This window comes from Arabidopsis lyrata (genome assembly GCF_000004255.2).
Source record: "Arabidopsis lyrata subsp. lyrata unplaced genomic scaffold ARALYscaffold_5, whole genome shotgun sequence".
NCBI lineage: Eukaryota > Viridiplantae > Streptophyta > Magnoliopsida > Brassicales > Brassicaceae > Arabidopsis > Arabidopsis lyrata.
This window is the reverse complement of record NW_003302551.1, coordinates 3,154,804-3,173,395: the sequence shown is the minus strand read 5'-3', so window position 1 is coordinate 3,173,395 and position 18,592 is coordinate 3,154,804. Positions and strand designations below refer to the sequence as shown.

Genomic DNA, 18,592 nt, shown 5'->3' with positions numbered 1-18,592 from the left:
TAACTTGATTTTAGAAAACTATCTAGACTTAAAGATCATCGATCTTCTTCGGTTGTGAGTTTGGCAATGAAAAAAATTACCTCTACCTTGATCGCATATAAATCAAGAATCCATCATTTTAAACAGAGTAATTGAAATGCTTGTTTGATCCTAAAGCCACATTACATACAGCATTCACAAAACTTTCATATTAAGTCCACCTCAAATTGGTTAAAACTTGAAATCCCAAAGTAATTCAATTAAATAATCTTGTCTTATTTTTCCATGCACAAGTAAAGATCTTAGATCCCTAAAGAATCTTAGAACCTCTAAACATCATGATTAGATGTGTACAACATATCTAGCCACAGTATAACGTCAATAATCAAAGAGAGAATTTAGAGATCAAACGTCGGAATTTCAGAAGACCAACCATGTGAGGCTTGATACAACATCCTTGGCAACAAGTGTCTGTAAGGATCACTCTCTCTTTTTACTTTTAAATAGGCAATGCATTGTTCGACCTCAGACTTGACTTGCAAGTAAAGCTCTTGTGCCTTTTCTTTGTCTTTCAGCTCTTTCTCCTTACCTGCCACGAAAAGAAAACCCGCCATTATTGCATGTATTTATATCGGTGATTTGAAGTAGAGAGAAACATTAAGACATACATACCTGCTGTTTCTATTGGTTTTCCAAAGTAATAGTAGAACCGCCCCGGAATCTTAGGTACAAGTCCTGGGAAATAGGTATCTTGGTTTCCCAATTCGCTCTCGTCGCCTTCCCTAATAATTATGACGTTCAAAATCAATGTTCATATGAGTTTTACTTGTAAGAGTAATTATATATATAGAGTGTGTATGTGATGAAAACACCTTAGGTTGCCAGCGTCCTTTGTTGCCTTTTCCATTAAATCCTTTAGGATAGGGATGTTTCTTTGATCATTGGAATCTAGGACAATCTGAGAATCATTCAATGTCCAAACCAAAATTAAACCGAGGTTCGGGTAAATATAAAGTAGAGCATATGTAGAGTTTATCATCATTTGAATACAGAGACACTCCTTCTTGCTAGTACGCTACGACCATCTCTAATTCTCTATTGATCATTCTTTGGTGGGTGTCTAAAGATTTGTTTTATAATTAGTTTTAATGTAATTTAATTATGAGTGTGCAAAATTGTCTCTAAGTAGAATGTAGGTAGAAACTGAAAATGTCGAGTATAATGTAGATAGACTTAGTAGTTGATGATTTGCTAGCGTGTAACTTGAAGGAAGTGGAATAGAGTAGAGAAATCTTACTTCGCAGATGTCGTCTTCTCCAACAACACCGAAAGGAACAATTTTCGCTCCAAATTTAGATGCAACTCTTACAAACTCAGATCGTTCTGGCCAAAACAGCTTATATTCTTCACCCTGCAAAGTCTCTTTGTACATTTAAGCCTCTAAAATAAGAAGTTTCAAGAATGCAGAAACCCGAAAAAAGTTCACAAACTATACATCACCTTTCTATGCAAAGCTTCACGGACACCTCCAGGATACAAAAGCACATGAGCCTTTTCACGAAGTAGTTTGTAGATATTGAACTGGGAGACTGGAACTCCACCCATTATCTTATATTTGTCAAACATCTTCGTGTCGACCAACGAGTCTTGAAGATTCTTAAATATCATCGGATGTGCCAAACCCCGCAGGTGAATGTTCCTCTCTTTCATGAGTTGAGTTACCATTGAAGCTAACTCAAATCCCAATATCATGTGATAGCCAACGTACAGAACAGGTCCCTCTGAAGGTAATCCTTCTAGGCTCCTTACAACTGTGTCATCTTCTAAAGTTGACAACATTACAGGAGAAGTACCATCCATTAGTAATCTGCACCGTGGAATATATCATTCAGTATCCCCTATAACTCTTTACTTGATAATCTGATTTGTTTTTCTTAGCATACACAAAAAAACTAAGATATTAGTTTGGCATTTACCGGTGGTCGTCTATTTGTTGTTTTAACTCAAATGTAGTAGGCATAATATAATCTGTAATGTGATCATGAGACTTCCCACGGCGATAAAAACAAGTACACTTGATGATAGTAGCCAGATCTACGCCGTCCTCCTAACATGAGATACAAAAGATAGTTGAAGTGTAGATTACGAATGATCCGATATTCATGAGGAAAACTAGTATCAATAATTCTGTATTGGATGGAGATAGATCACTTACCAAAAGGGGAAACTGTCCATTGTCATCGAGCTTACGGACAATACATTTTGGCAACGTGCGCGAGTATCTGTCAATGTCTTCCTTGTTCAGCAGCCATTGATCGCGTCCACTGCAATAGTCATAACCAGATAGCCCTTACACTTATGCTCCAAGCTAAAATACCTCTTTACATGTAAAAGATACTTATGCTGATCAGTGAAACAGAGAAACTTATTGGACCTCAGAAGTATGAGTGTTTCCGCTCTGACTGAGTATATGTGAGAATTCACATAAGCAATAGCAGACTTTAGCATTTCCAGCTTCCAAAGCAGTGTCTCCTTAGGGAACATCCTACTAAGAGTCTGAAAATATATTATGATCACAAATTCACAATACTAGATGAACACTAGAACTAGTATTGAAAATTTGTAGATGATAAACGGAAAAACGTTTAGATCATGAGTTTCTAAGAAGGAAAACTTACGGGAAGATTAGCTGAAACAGCAAGGAGATCTCTTAGCATCCCTCCACCCATTTGCTGGACAGAAAATTCATTTGACAAAGCATCTAACATCCCGGTCAGTGGATCGCCTACCGTAACAAAGAAACACATTTTTGTCACGTTTCAATAAGTTCTTGATCTACAAGGAACTGATGCTGTCACTGCTCTCTAAGTAGAATCAAGAAGATGCTAAAACTGAAGATAACATTTTAAAGATCCAACTGAAATTCCATTAGTTGGTTTAATTTATAATTCGAGATAGAATATGAGAAGAGAACAAAAGTGTACCTTGCTTAATAAAACCAAATATATCTTCCAATAGTGTTGGAATATCATTTGGTAAAACATTCAGCATTCCTGATAGAGGTTGCGACGTGAAGTTGTTGACATGTGTGGCTGCAACATACAATGTTTATGATGAGAAACATTCGTCACATTCACCGACAAAACTCATGGACCGAGAGCTTTGTACCTGGATTAACCAAGATCAGAGAAAGATCGATGTTGGGATTCCTGGCTGCAACATCTAACGCAAGACATGCTCCAATAGATTCTCCAACTAAATATATTGGTCTATTTGGGAAACGATAGTACTCCGACTTAACAGTCTGCTGAATAAGCTTCACTAAGTCTGAATACAACAGAACATAAACAAAAAGGCTTTAACTCGCATTAACTATCTTCTCGGTGGTGGGCAACGAAAGGTACCTTTAACAGGAGTACGATCGCTGACTGGAATGTGAAGGCACCATATATCAAAAATCCTACTCAAAGACAACAACATCAGAAATAAAGATCCCTAACATGTCAATACTTCAAAACTACCTAAAATCAAAGTTTTTGGACAAACCAAAAGGAAAAAACAGAGGAATTTTCTAGAAACAGAGGAACCATATTACTTACTCCCCAAGTTTCTTGTGATGCCGAATGAGACCTAGTCCAGTACCATCGATCCCTGCAAGTTTTAGTTTTCTCATTTTTTTTTAACTTGAAAAGGTTTAACATTTCAGAGTTCCATGGAAATGGAATTAAAGTCTAAATCCATAGAAATTGGAAGGCGAAAGAAGTTTTAGAAGACGAACCAGGTAAGTATAGGAGAAGAGGAGAGTTTGGAGCTTGAGCGCTACACTCCAACGGAGAGAACCAACGAGGTGGACCTCCTCTATCTCCGACGAAATCTCTAGCTTCTTCCAAAAAGTCCGACAAGCTCTTCTGCAAATCCGGTTGCGCCGACTCAATTTTCGAATACGGATTCTCCACCACCTTCGCCACCGTGGCTCTGTTTTCATCATTATTTTTCCGACTCCGTTGAACACCACTAGAAGGAGGAAGAGGAGTCGATGTTACGGATTTGATCGCCGTGAGTCGATGATTCGAGGCAGAGGTCAGACGTCGTAGGTTTGATGAAGATGCGACGGCAGAGAGACCGGAGACGGAGAGAAATACTGTAACCGCCATTTGTGAGAAGCTCTAAAAGAAAGAGTTTTTGTTTTTTTCCGTTTTGTATTTGCTTATAGTAAGAAGAATACGACAAAAACTACATTCCGAACAAAGAGCCAAGAAAGTGCGCGGAAATTAAAACTTTAGTATTTCCTTTTTGAAAAAAAACAACAACAATATTGGACATGTCACATGACACATGTGGTATTTTTACTACAATTCAAGAGGTAATAATTGGTGGATAATTGATTAAAAATAGAGAATACAGGAAATATATCTAGTGATAATAGATATGATTGAAAAAAGAATTTCAAATCCACTATACCACATTGATCTTCGATATGTGGGTGTGTATCGTCATTGTGTTACCATTTACTTTAAATTCGCATCATGTATGAGAAAAAACATCTTGAATTGCAAGAAGAAAAAAAAAGAATTGTTTTTGTTGGAAAATAAAACTGAAGCATTTCTTTTCTTGAAATAATTTAATAATTATAAATATGGACATGTCACATTGGTATTATTTTATTTAAGCGGTAATAATTGGTGAATAATTTGATTAACAAAACTGGTGGATAAATAAATCTATATATAATGAAACAAACCTAGTGATAATAGGCATGTTTGAATAAGAATACATCCGCTAGACATGAATGATCAGGAAATGATTTGGGTAATGTTGCGGACCTATGTTAATGATTTGGGTAATGTTGCGAACCTATGTTGTCACTTATTCACGTTTAAATCATGCATGAAAAATAAGAAGAGTTGTTTGTAATCTTAGAAAACAAGAGAAGTATTAGAAATTTACCAAATAATTTAAATTAAGAAATTGCTATTCGTTTGACTAATTAATTTTTATCAAGTAACAATTCGTTGTAAATCATTAGTTAACAATTTGTTACTTAAATCATTAACAAGTTAAACTAATATACTAGTATTTGTCCCAAATAAAATATAATGAACATCATAGGATGTGTGGTAATATCAAACTTTCTAATTTAAATGAATTCCATCCTTACAAATGAAAACCGACGTGGGACACTAAAATCTAGCAGCCGACATCAATCTAAGCCCAGATTCGATCGACTTAGATTATTATACTTTACACACGTCTGTTAAACATTTAACAATAAACTAAAAAATCTTTACTTACTACCACAATGAGAATTAATTGTGTATGTTGGATATAATATAATCATTGGATCATCTCTAATGGTAAACGCAAAATACGATTTTGATTATGACTATTCTTCACACTGCAATAGCAAACTTTCGTTACCTCCACGTGGAGCAACGACTAACCGGAATGGTTATATCCATGTTTGGCAAATAATACTCAAATCTGGATATTCTAACCCCTCTCAAGACTTTTTTCCTTCAAAACGTTTAACAATAAACTAATTAACTAAATAATCATTACTTGCCGCCACTATGAGAATTCTTTGGATGTAAAAGTAGAAAAGACTTTTGTTATATAAAAAAATTTGGTTTTGATGATTTGTATTTTTTTTTATCGTTATTATTGAACTTCTCCTATTTATTTAGTTTATAACATTCAAAAATGAAAAAAAAAAAAAAGAAAAAAAAATTTGAAATCTTGAGTAGGACCCTCGTAACATTGGGCCGGCTGTTAAAAGTGAATATGTTTCATGCATGATGCATATAACTAAACAGTGAAAATTGTTGTAAAACATAAAGTAGTTGGAACAAAGTTTACATGTAGGATACAACCTTATTTGTTTCTAACATCTAGAAAATTTGTAACAAAGTTTATTTAAGGCAAAACTCCAGCATAATTGAGATAGTTTTTGTTCCATCTGTCTATCTAGTTTAGACTAAAAGTCCATATTTACCACCTCCTCTATTTAAGAGAGTTTAGCGCAAAAATAAAAAGAATACAATTATAAACACCAACAACAGTGACCTTTTGGATCTCATTATAATTTTAGATACAAATCTAGACGTGCAAGTTTCGTCTTCTGAAATTTCTACAAACAAAACAAAATTCACAAACTATCGTTAGTTGACCTTTAATTTCATTGGCTGGGTTTGATCACATGTGTTTCATTTTTTTTTCTTGTTGAGCATTGTGTATTTTGAAGGTGTTTAATTTGCTTTACTTGGGTTGTGAGTTTTACAATGAAGAATTACCTCTACCTTGATAACATGTAAACGAGGAATCCATCATTTTAAATAGAGTAGTTTGAATACTTGTGCTCCGATCCTAAAGCCAAATCACATATGACTATATTCATAAAACCTCTATAGTAAAAAAAAAACAAAAAAAAACCCTTCGTATTGGTTTAAACTTGACATCTTACGGAATAAAAGACAGACTGATCATGAACATTTAACTAAATAATCTTGTCTTATTTTCCGTAGACAAAATAAAGATGTTAGATCTCTAAAGAATCTTAGAACCTCTAGACATCATGATTAGATGTGTAACATATATAGCCACAGTATAATTTATATAATCAAAGAGATAAATTTAGAGATCAAACGTTGGAATTTCAGAAGACCAACCATGCGAGGCTTGATACATCATCCTTGGCAACAAGTTTCTGTAAGGATCACTCTCTCTTTTCACTTTTAAATAGGCGATGCATTCTTCGACCTCAGACTTGACTTGCAAGTAAAGCTTTTGTGCCTTATCTTTGTCTTTGAGCTCTTTCTTCTTACCTACCACAAAAGTAAAACCCGCTATTATTGCAAGTATTCAGATCGGTGATTTGAAGTAGAGAGCAACATTTAGATTAAATACATACCTACTAAGTCTAGTGGGTTTCCAAAGTAATAGTAGAACCGCCCTGGAATCTTAGGTACAAGTCCTGGGATATAGCAATCCTGGTTTCCCAATTCGCAACATGAAAATGGGCCCCAAGTATCAAGATGCAACATTTCAAAGTTTGTATTACAAATGTTATTGGGAGAGGGAAAATATAACTTCTTCTGTTTTGCTAAATGGCAAACATGAAAATAATCCACTCCTTTATTAAAAAACCTTTAGCTAACTCATCAAAAACCAAGGAGGGAAATAGCGAGTGGCGAGTGGAAGGAGAAGAAGTTGCATGTGCCATTGCAATCATGTGAGTTCTCTGTTAGAGGTTTAGAGCTCACAAGAACTGAACATTTTTGATCTTTCAAATATTTATGTTTCATTCTCAGTTTTAGATAGCTATTTATACGTAAATCACCACTTTAGAATTTAGAAACTAAACGTTTTCTGTTTTCCTTCTTGCTGCTAAGTTGCTAAGTAGACTATTTCCCTTTTGTTTTAAACTTAAAGTTTCTTCGACTATCATTAACTTATTTTCTTTTGTATTGTAAATGGAATATATTTTCCATTTTGTTGTTTAGTCTTATTTTTTTTCATCTTTTAGTTGTATTTTTCCTGTTCTTTTAAACTAAAATTCATATTTTCTTATACTAATATTAACATGTTTTTAGGTTATTGAAAATTTCTTTTAAAATATATTTGAACGATTTAATATATATATATATATATATATATATATATATATATATATATATATATATATATATATGAATGATTTAACAGTTCGTTTAATCCAAATTTAAAATCGTAAGGACGTTTAGTTGTAAATAAACAAAATTCTATTTAGAAATGTTTCCATATTTTCAAATAATGGCTCATCCGACATATCATCTCTGAAGTGAAAACAACAACAACATCACAGAGTGAAGCAACGACAGTATATATGTTTTATATTTTTTTTGTTTTTGTGAATGTGTATATATATGGCTATATGCATTATGCATTATGCAGCTTCCAACTGGACCATCAGTTTTTATTTTTATTGCAACCAAAACACATACAACAGAAATAGTTGTCATTTATTATCTTAGAATCTAGTGTACATAACCAAACCATATTCAGTGGTGAAGAACTTGAAAGTAGGCAAGAAAAGTCTCTTCACCGTCCCGAGTAACGATCTTTTTGGCTTCATCCTTCTCCGGCAATCCCCAATCGAAGAAGTAAAGCAAATTCAACAATGCCAACTCAACAAGCATGGTTCCCATTGCCATCCCAGGACATATTCTCCTACCAGATCCAAACGGTAGCAACTCATAGTTTTTTCCTTTATAATCAATGGAACTGTCGAGGAACCTGTCAGGGTTAAACTCATCCGCATTTTCCCAGAGTTTTGGATCACGACCCATCGCATAAAGGTTGACTAGGATCTGTGTTTTCGCAGGAATATCGTAGCCTTGGACCTTGAAATGAGACGATGCCTCTCTTGGGAGCAAGAGTGGAGTTGTTGGATGTAACCTTAATATCTCCTTGACCATGAGCTTAAAGTAGTGAAGTTGGTTTAGATCTTCTTCTTTGATTCTCTCCTTCTTGTCCCCAAGTGTTGTCCGAATCTCGTCTTGCACTTTCTTCATCACTCTCGGGTTTCTGATCAGCTCGGTCATTCCCCATAGTGTTATGCCAGCGACTCCGCCAATTCCTGCTACAAATATGTCCTGACATAAACACAAAGTCACAAATATTATTAGTATGTTGCAAGATTTTTTAACCACTGTGGAATATAAATAACTTGAAAAAGACTAAAGGTTTACGTACCGAGATCATCCCTTTGAGATGTTCAGTGGTGAACTTGAGAGAATCTCCATCTTTCTCTTGCTTCTTCTTCATATCGATCATCATGTCAATAATATCAGAGCTCTCTCTTCCAGGCTTAAGATGCTCGTCAAGAATATTCTGAAAGAAAGTGTCTACTTCCGAGAATTTATTGTTCAATCTCTTGTTCTGACCGGAGATCCTGTCGACGAGCCTACCGATTCTTCCGGGAAAGAAATCAGAGAACACAGTTTCTCTTATGACTGCTTCAGCCTTTAGCACAAGATCCACGACGCTTTCTTCATCAAAGAACTCACACTCATAGAGATTTATCCCGTACCCGATCCGACAAATTGTATTTCCGACTAAAGTGAAAACGGCTCTCTCAAGATTCACTGGAGATCGTCTCGTAGCAAACTCAGAGATTTTCTTGACAAACAAGTCATTCTCTTCGTCTCTGATATACTTGAAAGACTGAAGCTTTTTCACGCTGAAGAGCTCTACCACCGAGAGCTTCCGCATCAGACTCCACTCGTCGCCGAAGGGTGCCATCCCGATGTCTTTGAAGTTGTAAAAAGTTGCTCTCATCCCGGCCGCCTCTGGTCGAGTACAACACTCAAGATCGTTGATCTTTAGAACTTCCTCTGCTGCTTCTTTCGAAGAGACCACGACCACGGGGATGAATCCGTATTGGAGATGCACCACTGGTCCATACATTTCGGAGATATTACGGCGATTCCTGGGATGTAGTTTCCCGCGTTGGTGCAAGTTTCCGATGATGGGAAGCTTCTTTGGACCTGGAGGAAGCTTCCATTTCGGACGTTTGAAAACGTTCAAGAAGATTGAGATAAGGGGTAAGAGGAAGAGGAAGAGGAAAAAGAGGAAGACCGACATTTTACTGGCTTTGTTCTTGTTTTTTTTTTGTTCTGTGTTCTCTATTTAATTTAGGAAGGTTAACAATCTATTTATAATGTAATTCATTCCTTTTGAGGGAAAATTCAAACTCATACTTTCATAAGTCACTACTATCCGCTGTAGCATGTGAGTAATAATCAACAGACAAAACTGAACACTTTTCATAGGAAACACTTTTCAAAGTGAATACTTTTCAAAAGTGACTCCTTTTAAACAAAACTGAACACTTTTCAACCAAAACTGATTTAAACAAAAACAAAATCAATTAACCCAAAATCGAATCCAAAGTAGTGATCAACACACTGAACACTTTTCAAACTACCATTTTCAAAATGTGGCCTTTTAAATTGTCAAATGTTGGTAGCCTTAGGCAAATGCCTTTTTGCCACAATGTTGAGCAATGAGCACGGCACTTGCTGAGTCAAAGGCTATTCTAAAACTTCATATGTTTTGTTTATTTGGGAGTTTCCAAAAAAGAAAGCCATCAATAAACTATTCACGATAAGATTTTTTTTTTTTCAATTGATATCTTTTCTAGGCCAGTTCCTAAAATTATCAATCAAACGAATAGCTTAAAATCATAAAGTTGTTTGGGTTTTGTGTGTGTATGTGTCTTTGGCTATTTATTTTCTTAACGTTTTATATTTTTTAGATTTTTAATTTGATTTTAGAAAACTATCTACATACTTTAAGATCCAATATGCAACCTTCTTCGGTTGTTAGTTTTGCAATGAAATAAATTACCTCTATTACCTTGATTGCATGTAAATCAAGAATCCATCATTTTATAAACAGGGTAATTGTTTGAATAAAGAAAAAAAAAACAGGGTAATTGAAATGATTGTTTTTGATTCTAAAGCCAGATTACATACGACTGCATTCATTAAAACTTTCATAAACCGGAGCGATTGGTGATAAGAGATACATGTAAAGGCCTCCAAGTTTGGTTTGAATCTAGAAACTAAAATCTCAAATTCTTATAATAGTTTCAGATTTTTCAAAAGAATGTCACACTTTATGTAATATAAAAACGTATGATACATATTTTTCTAAAGAATGTAGGTTTTTCAAAAGACTGTCACACTTGATATAGAATATCATATTTTCCAAAAGAATGCACATATTTTCAAAAGTATGTCACACGTGATGTACGATTACGAATATCATATTTTTCAAAAGAACGTCATCAGATTTGTGATAATATTTCTTTGAATCTAATTTAACAATACATTCAAAAAATAAAGTAAAACTTGAAATTTTACGAAAGTAATAGATACATTCATGTCATGTACATTCAGTTAAATAGCTTGTCTGCTTATTTTCCATGAACAAATAAAAGATCTTTAGTTCTCTAAAGAATCGTAGAGCCTCTAAACATCATATGATTAGATGTCTACAACATATATAGCCACACTATAATTTAGAGATCAAACGTTGGGATTTCACAAGACCAACCATGTGAGGCTTGATACAACATCCTTGGCAACAAGTGTCTGTAAGGATCACTCTCTCTTTTCATTTTTAAATAGGCAATGCATTGTTCGACCTCAGACTTTGCTTGCAAGTAAACCTCTTGTGCCTTTTCTTTGTCTTTCAGCTCTTTCTCCTTACCTGCCACGGAAAACAAAACCCGCCATTATTGCAAGTATTGAGGTCAGTGATTTGAAGTAGAGAGCATACACTTAGATTTATATACATATATACCTGCTAATTCTATTGGTTTTCCAAAGTAATAGTAGAACCGCCCTGGAATCTTAGGTACAAGCCCTGGGATATAGCAATCTTGGTTTCCCAATTCGCTTTCATCGCCTTCCCTGACAATTATGACGTTCAAAATCAATGTTCATATGAGTTTTACTTGTAAGAGTATATATATAGAGTGTGTATGTGATGAAAACACCTTAGGTTGCCAGCGTCCTTTGTTGCCTTTTCCATTAAATCGTTCAAGATAGGGATGTTCCTTTGATCATTAGAATCCAGGACTATCTGAGAATCATTCAATGTCCAAACTAAAGTTACTTAAAACCGAGAAATGAGGAGTGTAGAAATATGAATATAACCATAATGCATATATTCTTGGTTGTTGATTTGCTAAACATGAAGGAAATGGAATAGACTAGAGTTTAGGATTATAATATAACTTAGATCACATAATTGAGTATAGAAAGCTTACATTGAAGATGTCGTCTTCTCCAACAACACCAAAAGGAACGATTTTTGCTCCAAATTTAGATGCAACTCTCACAAACTCGGATTGTTCTGGCCAGAACAGCTTGTATTCTTCACCCTGCGAAGTCTCTCTTTAGATGTAAGCCTCTAAAACCGAAATTTTGAAGATCGCGAAAACCGCAAAAAGGTCACAAACTGCATGCATATTTCCATCATCACCTTTCTATGCAAGGCTTCACGGACACCTCCAGGATACAAAAGCACATGAGACTTTTCACGCATTAGTTTGTAGAAATTCATATTGGAGACAGGAACTCCACCCATTAACTTATATTTGTCAAACATTTTCGGGTCGACTAACGAGTCTTGGATATACATAAATACCATAGGATGTGTCAAACCACGCATGTGAATGTTCCTCTCTTTCAGGAGTAAACCTACCATTGGAGCCAACTCAAATCCTAATATCATGTGATAGCCAACATATACAACCGGTCCCTGTGAAGGTAATCCTTCAAGGCTCCTTACAATTCTACCGTCTTCTAGAGTTGATAGCATTACAGGTGAAATAGCATCCATTAGCAATCTGCATCGCGGAATATATCATTCAGTATTTACTATAACCTTTTATTTCTTTTGCTAGGCATACAGAAAAACTAAGATATAGCAATCAGTAAGGCATTTTACCGGTGCTCGTCTAATTGTTGTTGTAACTCAAAAGGGGTAGGTTTAATGTAATCTGAAATGTAATCATGAGACTTCCCACGGCGATAAAAACAAGTAAGCTTGATGATAGTAGCCAGATCTAGGCTGTCCTCCTACCATGAGATATAAAATAGATAATTGAAGTGTAGGTTATAAAATGAATCAATATCCTCAATTGATATGAAGAAATTTCAAGAACCTATTGAATAGTAGTATCATTATTAGACCCAAAGTATCGTAGCATCTTTCTTCTTTGTTGGATGAGGAGAGATCGCTTACCAAAAGCGGAAACTGTCCATTGTCATCAAGCTTACGGACAATACATTTTGGCAACGTTCGCGAGTATCTGACTATGTCTTCCTCATTATGCATCCATTGATCGCGTCCACTGCAATATTCATAATCACATTACATTTATGCTAGCTACAAGCTAGAACATCTCTTTAAAAGTAAAAGAGATTCAGAATTTCTGAAACAAAGAAACTTATTGGACCTTGGAAGTATCAGTGTTTCAGCTCTGACCGAGTATATGTGAGAATTTACAGATGAAATGGCACACTTAAGCATCTCAAGCTTCCAAAGCAGTGTCTCCTTAGGGAACATCCTACTCAAAGTCTGAAAATATATTTTTCAAGGTGTTGAATCATATTACTTGATGAACACGAGAACTGAAACTGAAAATGTATACACTATAAACTGTAAAACGCATAGATCAAGAGTTCCTAAGGATGAATACTTACAGGAAGATTAGCTGAAACTGCAAAGAGATCTCTTAGCATCCCCCCACCCACTCCGCCCATTCGCTGGACAGAAAATTCATTTGACAAAGCGTCTAACATTCCAGTCAATGGATCACCTACGTAATAAAGCCCCCAGGAACAAAGAAAAAACAAGTTTGTGATCATGTTTTAATAAGTTCTTCATGTACATGAAACTGATGTTGTATAACATTTGATAGCCGTCTCAGCCCGTCACTGCTTTCTAAATAAAATCAAGAAGATGCTAAAACATAACTTGGAACCATTTTAAAGATCAAACTTGAAACTCAAGAAATGGGTTAACTTATGATTCAAGATAAAATATGTGTAAAGAACAAAAGTGTACCTTTCTTAAAACCAAATACGTCTTCTAATAGTGTGGGAATTCCATCTGGTAAAACATTCAGCATTCCTGATAGAGGTTGTGACATGAAGTTGTTGACATGTGTGGCTGCAATAAAAAAAACTGTCTATGATGAAAAAAGATGTACATATTTCGTAACATTTAGCGACAAAATAAGAATCTGGCAGACCTAGCTTAGTGTACCTGGATTAACCAAGATCAGAGAAAGATCGATGTTGGGATTCCTGGCTGCAACATCTAACGCAAGACATGCTCCAATAGATTCTCCAACTAAATATATTGGTCTATTTGGGAAACGGTAGTTCTCCGACTTAACTGTCCTCTCAATAAGCTTCACTAAGTCTGAACACAAACAAAAGGGTTTAAACGGCATTAGCTATCTTCTCGGTTAGATAACCATTTTGGTGCTTACAAGGGGGTTAAAAAGGCACCTTTAAATGGAGTACGGTCACTGACTGGAATGTGAAGGCACCATATATCAAAAATCCTATTCAAAGACCAAAACATTAAAAATAAAGATCCCTTAAGATGTCAATCCTTCAAAACTACCTAAAATCAAAGTTACAAAAACAGAAAAAAAAAAAAAAAAAAAAAAACATATCCTTTTAGATACAGTGAATGTTGCAAAAAATGGAAAAGCTAATGCAAACGTTTAGGGAAATGAATAAACCATATAGACAAAAAAAAATTAAAATAACTTACTCCCCAAGTTTCTTGTGATGGCGAATGAGCCCTAGTCCAGTACCATCGATCCCTGCAAGTTATAGTTTTCTCAGTTTTGTTAACATTTCAAAGTTCCGTGGAATTATGGAAATGAGATAAAAGTTCAAATCCGTAGAAACTATCCCAACTCAACTAAACTGAATTATCGGTATCGTGTCTAGGTCAAGCCCGACTAATCCGGAGAACCATGATCTTTGCATGTTACCGCAAACTGATCACCCTATCTAAACTCATCCAACTGGGAACCTCTGCGAGTTTACGTCTTGAAAGCCGGATCCTCAACCACCACACGCAAGTTGAAATTCATTCGTATTACGATAGAAAGGCGAAAGAATATTTATAGGACGAACCTGGTAAAAATAGGAGGAGAGGAGAGCCTTGAGCTTGAGCCCTGCATTCCAACGGAGAGAACCAACGAGGTGGACCTCCTCCATCTCCAACGAAATCTCTCGCTTCCTCCAAAAAATCCGACAAGCTTTTCCGCAAATCGGGACCCGCCATCTCCATTTTCGAATATGGATTCTCCACCACGTTTTCATCTTTATTCTTCCGTCTACTTCGAATACCCCTAGAAGGAGGAGGAGGAGTGGATGTCACGGATTTGATCGCCGTGAGTTGTTGCTTCGAGGCGGAGGTCCGGCGTCGGAGATTTGACCTCGTTGAATAGTAGAAATCTGTTTCTCTTGATGAAGAAGAGACGGCACAGAGACCGAAGATTGAGCGAAGTAGTGTAACCCCCATTTGTGTGAGAGTTTTGCCGTTTTTCTGTGTTTATAACAAGAATACGACAAACTCGTCCAAACAAAGAGGCGCGGAAAATAAAAACTTTATTGTTTTCTTTTTGAAAACAAATAATAATAAACATATTTGGACATGTGATATTAATTTGTTTGTCCAAAAAAAATAGTGATATTAATTTATGATAAGTTGATAACATTTAATCATTATAACAATAATACAAATCAACTAGACATGAGTGATCAAAACATGTAATTTAGTAGTTTGTGGATAGTAATTTGTTTTACTAACTATTTTTAGCAGGTGAAAATCAATTAGTTACCAATATGCTAATATGGCTAGTCAAACTTATAAATCGGTAAATTGATTGATTTAAATTCGACCAAGATACGAAGTGGTCAACCTAAAAGATTAACATCTTTGTCAAAAGTTAATAATAACATCATAGAATGTGTGGTAATCTCACACTTGCTAATTAAATGACTTACGATCCTATAAATGAAAACGACGTGGGACACTATAATCGACCAGCCGACATCAAATGAGAATAAAAGTTTGATAATAATAAGAGTAATGCTAATAAAAGAAAAATATAGGATATATACAACCTAATTTGCAATATCTCACTTTCAAAAATTCTGCAAGGCTTATTTGAGAAAGTTGTGTTTCCATCTTTCTGTATTTAGTTAGAATAAAAGTCCATATTTACCACCTCTTTTGACTTGTATATAAGAGAGAGTTTAGAGCAAAAATAAAAAGAAACAAATATAAACATGACAAAAAAAATGACCTTTTGGATCTTGTTATAATTTATATACAAATTTAGACGTACAAGTTTCGCCTTCTCAATTTTCTATAAACAAAACAAAATTTACAAACTAACGTTAGTTGAACTTTAATTGGCAAGGTGAGCCAAATCTCACGTACAAATAAATCCATATGTCTCAAGATCCATATGATTTTGAAAACCATCTATATGTGTCAATATCCGTTTATTTATTAAAACATACAGTCAAATAAAATATATAGTAGTATACAAAAAAACTCCATATTTCAAAAATTTGAACAAGATACTCCAAAAAAGCTAGTTACTCGTTGTCACATATATATATATATATATACACTATATCCATCCAAAAATGAAAGAAAATAGTTTGTGAACAAATGCTTTTTTCTTTCCTACAATCACTTGATGGAAGCATGCACTTTGTGTGCAACTGGAATTATGCAGAAACGGAAACAAATGACTTTTAGGGGGAAGTGTTGGATATATGATAGAGTTTCATCACTAAAAATCTTTCTAACATAGAAAAATTTCAAAAACAAAACTCAGATGGAGGGAGATTGGAGACAAGTTGTCTGAGACCACCAAAGCCCAGATTTTTGTCTTTACATAAAAATTTGGACTATATTTGGTGGTGGGAATGAGCCAAGTCTGTGCAATAATGTAACGCAACGCATGGATCACTCGCGAAAATTTAGATAAGCTATTTTAATGAGACTTTGTAATTTAAAAATAGAGTATCGTGCGAACCAATAGTCTATATATCAGATATTAAATTGATAAGATCATATACTACATTTGACCTTAGCCAAAAGACCGAGAAAGGTGTGAATTGTAAGAGGGAATGGAGCTTCGTTTTATTCAAGTTTGAGAGAAACTTTAAATTAAACCAAAAAAAAAGGTTTGAGAGAGAACAACCTCTATATTTTAACGATTGGGGATAAATAAACCAATAATTATGTTATAGGCTCGAGCCCAACTCAAAATTAGCCCATAATTTAATAGCAAGTGACAGGCTTTAGCCCAATTAAAAGTTAGCCCATATTTAATACTGTTGGGGTATATAACCTAACATGACGATCCTTTTTTTTTTTTTGTATAGTTGTTTTAGAATTTAGATATACCAATTTTTTCATTGGAAAGATAATGAAGAATAATGTTACAATTTATCCTCAGTCGTGCCAGTGAATAATATTTGTGTAAACTTACTGAAACGACATGATGATGACATTCGAACCAAATCAAATCTCAACAATTGTCAATCGGTAATGAAAAAGATATGGATGAAAGAAAAGAGAATCGAAGACTTTCAAATGAGATTCGGCAATGTCCTAAAAAAATATGCCAAAGGTATTCTGATTCTTTAATTTAACGGTCAAACCTTTTATATCCAAACGTAGTTAAATGATAAAGATGTAACATATCATGCAAATTTCCTAATTTGGATTTTTAAGGAAAACAAATTTTCATTTTAAATTAGAGAAAAAGTCGAAAACAACTTGCACATACCATAAGGCGGAAGCACCAGTTCAGAGGAACATATTTTACACATTGCACTAGGACTAAAGGGACCATATATATATATTTGAATTTCAAATATCTAAAGAGTAAAAAGAAAATGTATGAAAATTAAAGTAGTGAGAATAATAAGCCCTAAATAAATTGAGAACATTTTATCGACCACAATGAGTTAACCGCCACTACAGGAAATGTGGGTATTAATAGCACAATAAGATAGCGTTTTTTTTATATATGCTATGTTTGACTGAATTGTGAATTAAAGATAACGTTTTGTAAATTGTAAACGCTATAGTAAATAGTAATTTGTTTAAGCGGGATAATGAAATTGTAATCGTGAATTAAAGTACTGTGTTTTATATATCTAGAATGTTATGTAGAACACTTTGTTTTCTATTGTTGAATGCACTTGACTTTTGATACAAACCACATATTTGAGAATGCAAGCACAATTAAAGTTAAAGTTAAAATCCACATATTTTAAATTCCTAAATTAAATCTCTAAACCCTAAATTAAAATTAAAATCCTAATTAAATTAAATCTTTAAAATCCTAATTAAATTAAATCTTTAAACCTTAAATGAAATTTAAAATCCTAATTAAATTAAATCTCTAACCCTAAACCCTAAACCCTAAACCCTAAACCCTAAACCCTAAACCCTAAACCCTAAATTAAAGTTAAAATCCTAATTAAATTAAATCTTTAAACCCTAAATTAAAGTTAAAATCCTAAATTAAAATCCAAAAACTATCTAACTTGAGTAAAAAAATCTAAACCCCAAAGTTTAAACCCTAAACCCTAAACTATGCCCTAGTGTTTATGAACATATAAGTTAGATAGTTGGAATACTAACTTATATTAATTGTTCTTAATTTTAAAATTTTATACTTATAAGAAAAAATATTCTAAAAATTGAAATACTTATATTAAATTTTTAAAGAAATAATTTCTATTTTTTTCATTAATAAACTATTTTATATGATAATTTTCTGATTTTTTCATTAATAGCCGATGGGAAGTAACCTCCCAGATTGTGGGACTAATCCTACACCGTTAGATAGCGCCGTCTTTGATCTCTGCCGTCCATTCTTATTGTTGATGTGATTAATGTACACCGTTGATCTGTCTTGATAACTTTGATCTGAGCCGTTTTTTTCTTAGCCAATGAGCATTAACCTCCAGAATTGAACTTTGGCTTATTCTCCACCATT

General features: G+C 34.3%; 2 protein-coding genes across 4 annotated transcripts; both read right to left on the bottom strand.

The window, feature by feature from the left end:
• Nucleotides 1-166: 166 nt before the first annotated feature.
• On the bottom strand, nt 167-15,230 carry LOC9311413 (acyltransferase-like protein At3g26840, chloroplastic). Of its 3 annotated transcripts, XM_002875299.2 has the most exons (15): nt 14,691-15,230; nt 14,320-14,371; nt 14,049-14,104; nt 13,801-13,959; nt 13,600-13,704; nt 13,236-13,351; nt 12,989-13,110; nt 12,775-12,883; nt 12,478-12,608; nt 12,010-12,376; nt 11,795-11,908; nt 11,522-11,607; nt 11,326-11,435; nt 11,080-11,232; nt 167-415 (listed from the first exon to the last, which is right to left on the bottom strand). In XM_002875299.2, the coding sequence occupies exons 1-15, from the start codon at nt 15,079-15,081 to the stop codon at nt 378-380; spliced, it is 2,109 nt and encodes a 702-aa protein (XP_002875345.2). In that variant the 5' UTR covers nt 15,082-15,230; the 3' UTR covers nt 167-377. The 3 variants fall into 3 exon arrangements, with proteins under 3 accessions (XP_002875345.2, XP_020879818.1, XP_020879817.1); XM_021024159.1 differs by lacking the exons at nt 11,080-11,232; nt 11,326-11,435; nt 11,522-11,607; ... (9 more) ...; nt 14,320-14,371; nt 14,691-15,230 and adding exons at nt 652-761; nt 852-937; nt 1,277-1,390; ... (8 more) ...; nt 3,579-3,609; nt 3,758-4,166 and having other exon boundaries at nt 167-568; XM_021024158.1 differs by lacking the exons at nt 11,080-11,232; nt 11,326-11,435; nt 11,522-11,607; ... (9 more) ...; nt 14,320-14,371; nt 14,691-15,230 and adding exons at nt 652-761; nt 852-937; nt 1,277-1,390; ... (8 more) ...; nt 3,579-3,630; nt 3,758-4,165 and having other exon boundaries at nt 167-568.
• On the bottom strand, nt 7,901-9,653 carry LOC9311414 (bifunctional dihydrocamalexate synthase/camalexin synthase). The gene is made up of 2 exons (XM_002875300.2): nt 8,710-9,653; nt 7,901-8,609 (listed from the first exon to the last, which is right to left on the bottom strand). Exons 1-2 carry the CDS (start codon nt 9,598-9,600, stop codon nt 8,016-8,018), a joined length of 1,485 nt encoding a protein of 494 aa, XP_002875346.1. The 5' UTR covers nt 9,601-9,653; the 3' UTR covers nt 7,901-8,015.
• Nucleotides 15,231-18,592: the final 3,362 nt, after the last annotated feature.

What these genes read in the sequence shown, in the direction of transcription:
- LOC9311413 (XM_002875299.2), bottom strand. Translation starts at nt 15,081, where the DNA reads ATGGGGGTTACACTACTTCGCTCAATCTTCGGTCTCTGTGCCGTCTCT. An exon ending in TGACCGTACTCCATTTAAAG is followed by an intron (nt 13,960 to 14,048) that starts GTGCCTTTTTAA and finishes GTTTGTGTTCAG; the next exon opens with ACTTAGTGAAGCTTATTGAG. An exon ending in AAAACCAATAGAATTAGCAG is followed by an intron (nt 11,233 to 11,325) that starts GTATATATGTAT and finishes TTTCCGTGGCAG; the next exon opens with GTAAGGAGAAAGAGCTGAAA.
- LOC9311414 (XM_002875300.2), bottom strand. Translation starts at nt 9,600, where the DNA reads ATGTCGGTCTTCCTCTTTTTCCTCTTCCTCTTCCTCTTACCCCTTATC. An exon ending in ATCTCAAAGGGATGATCTCG is followed by an intron (nt 8,610 to 8,709) that starts GTACGTAAACCT and finishes TGTTTATGTCAG; the next exon opens with GACATATTTGTAGCAGGAAT.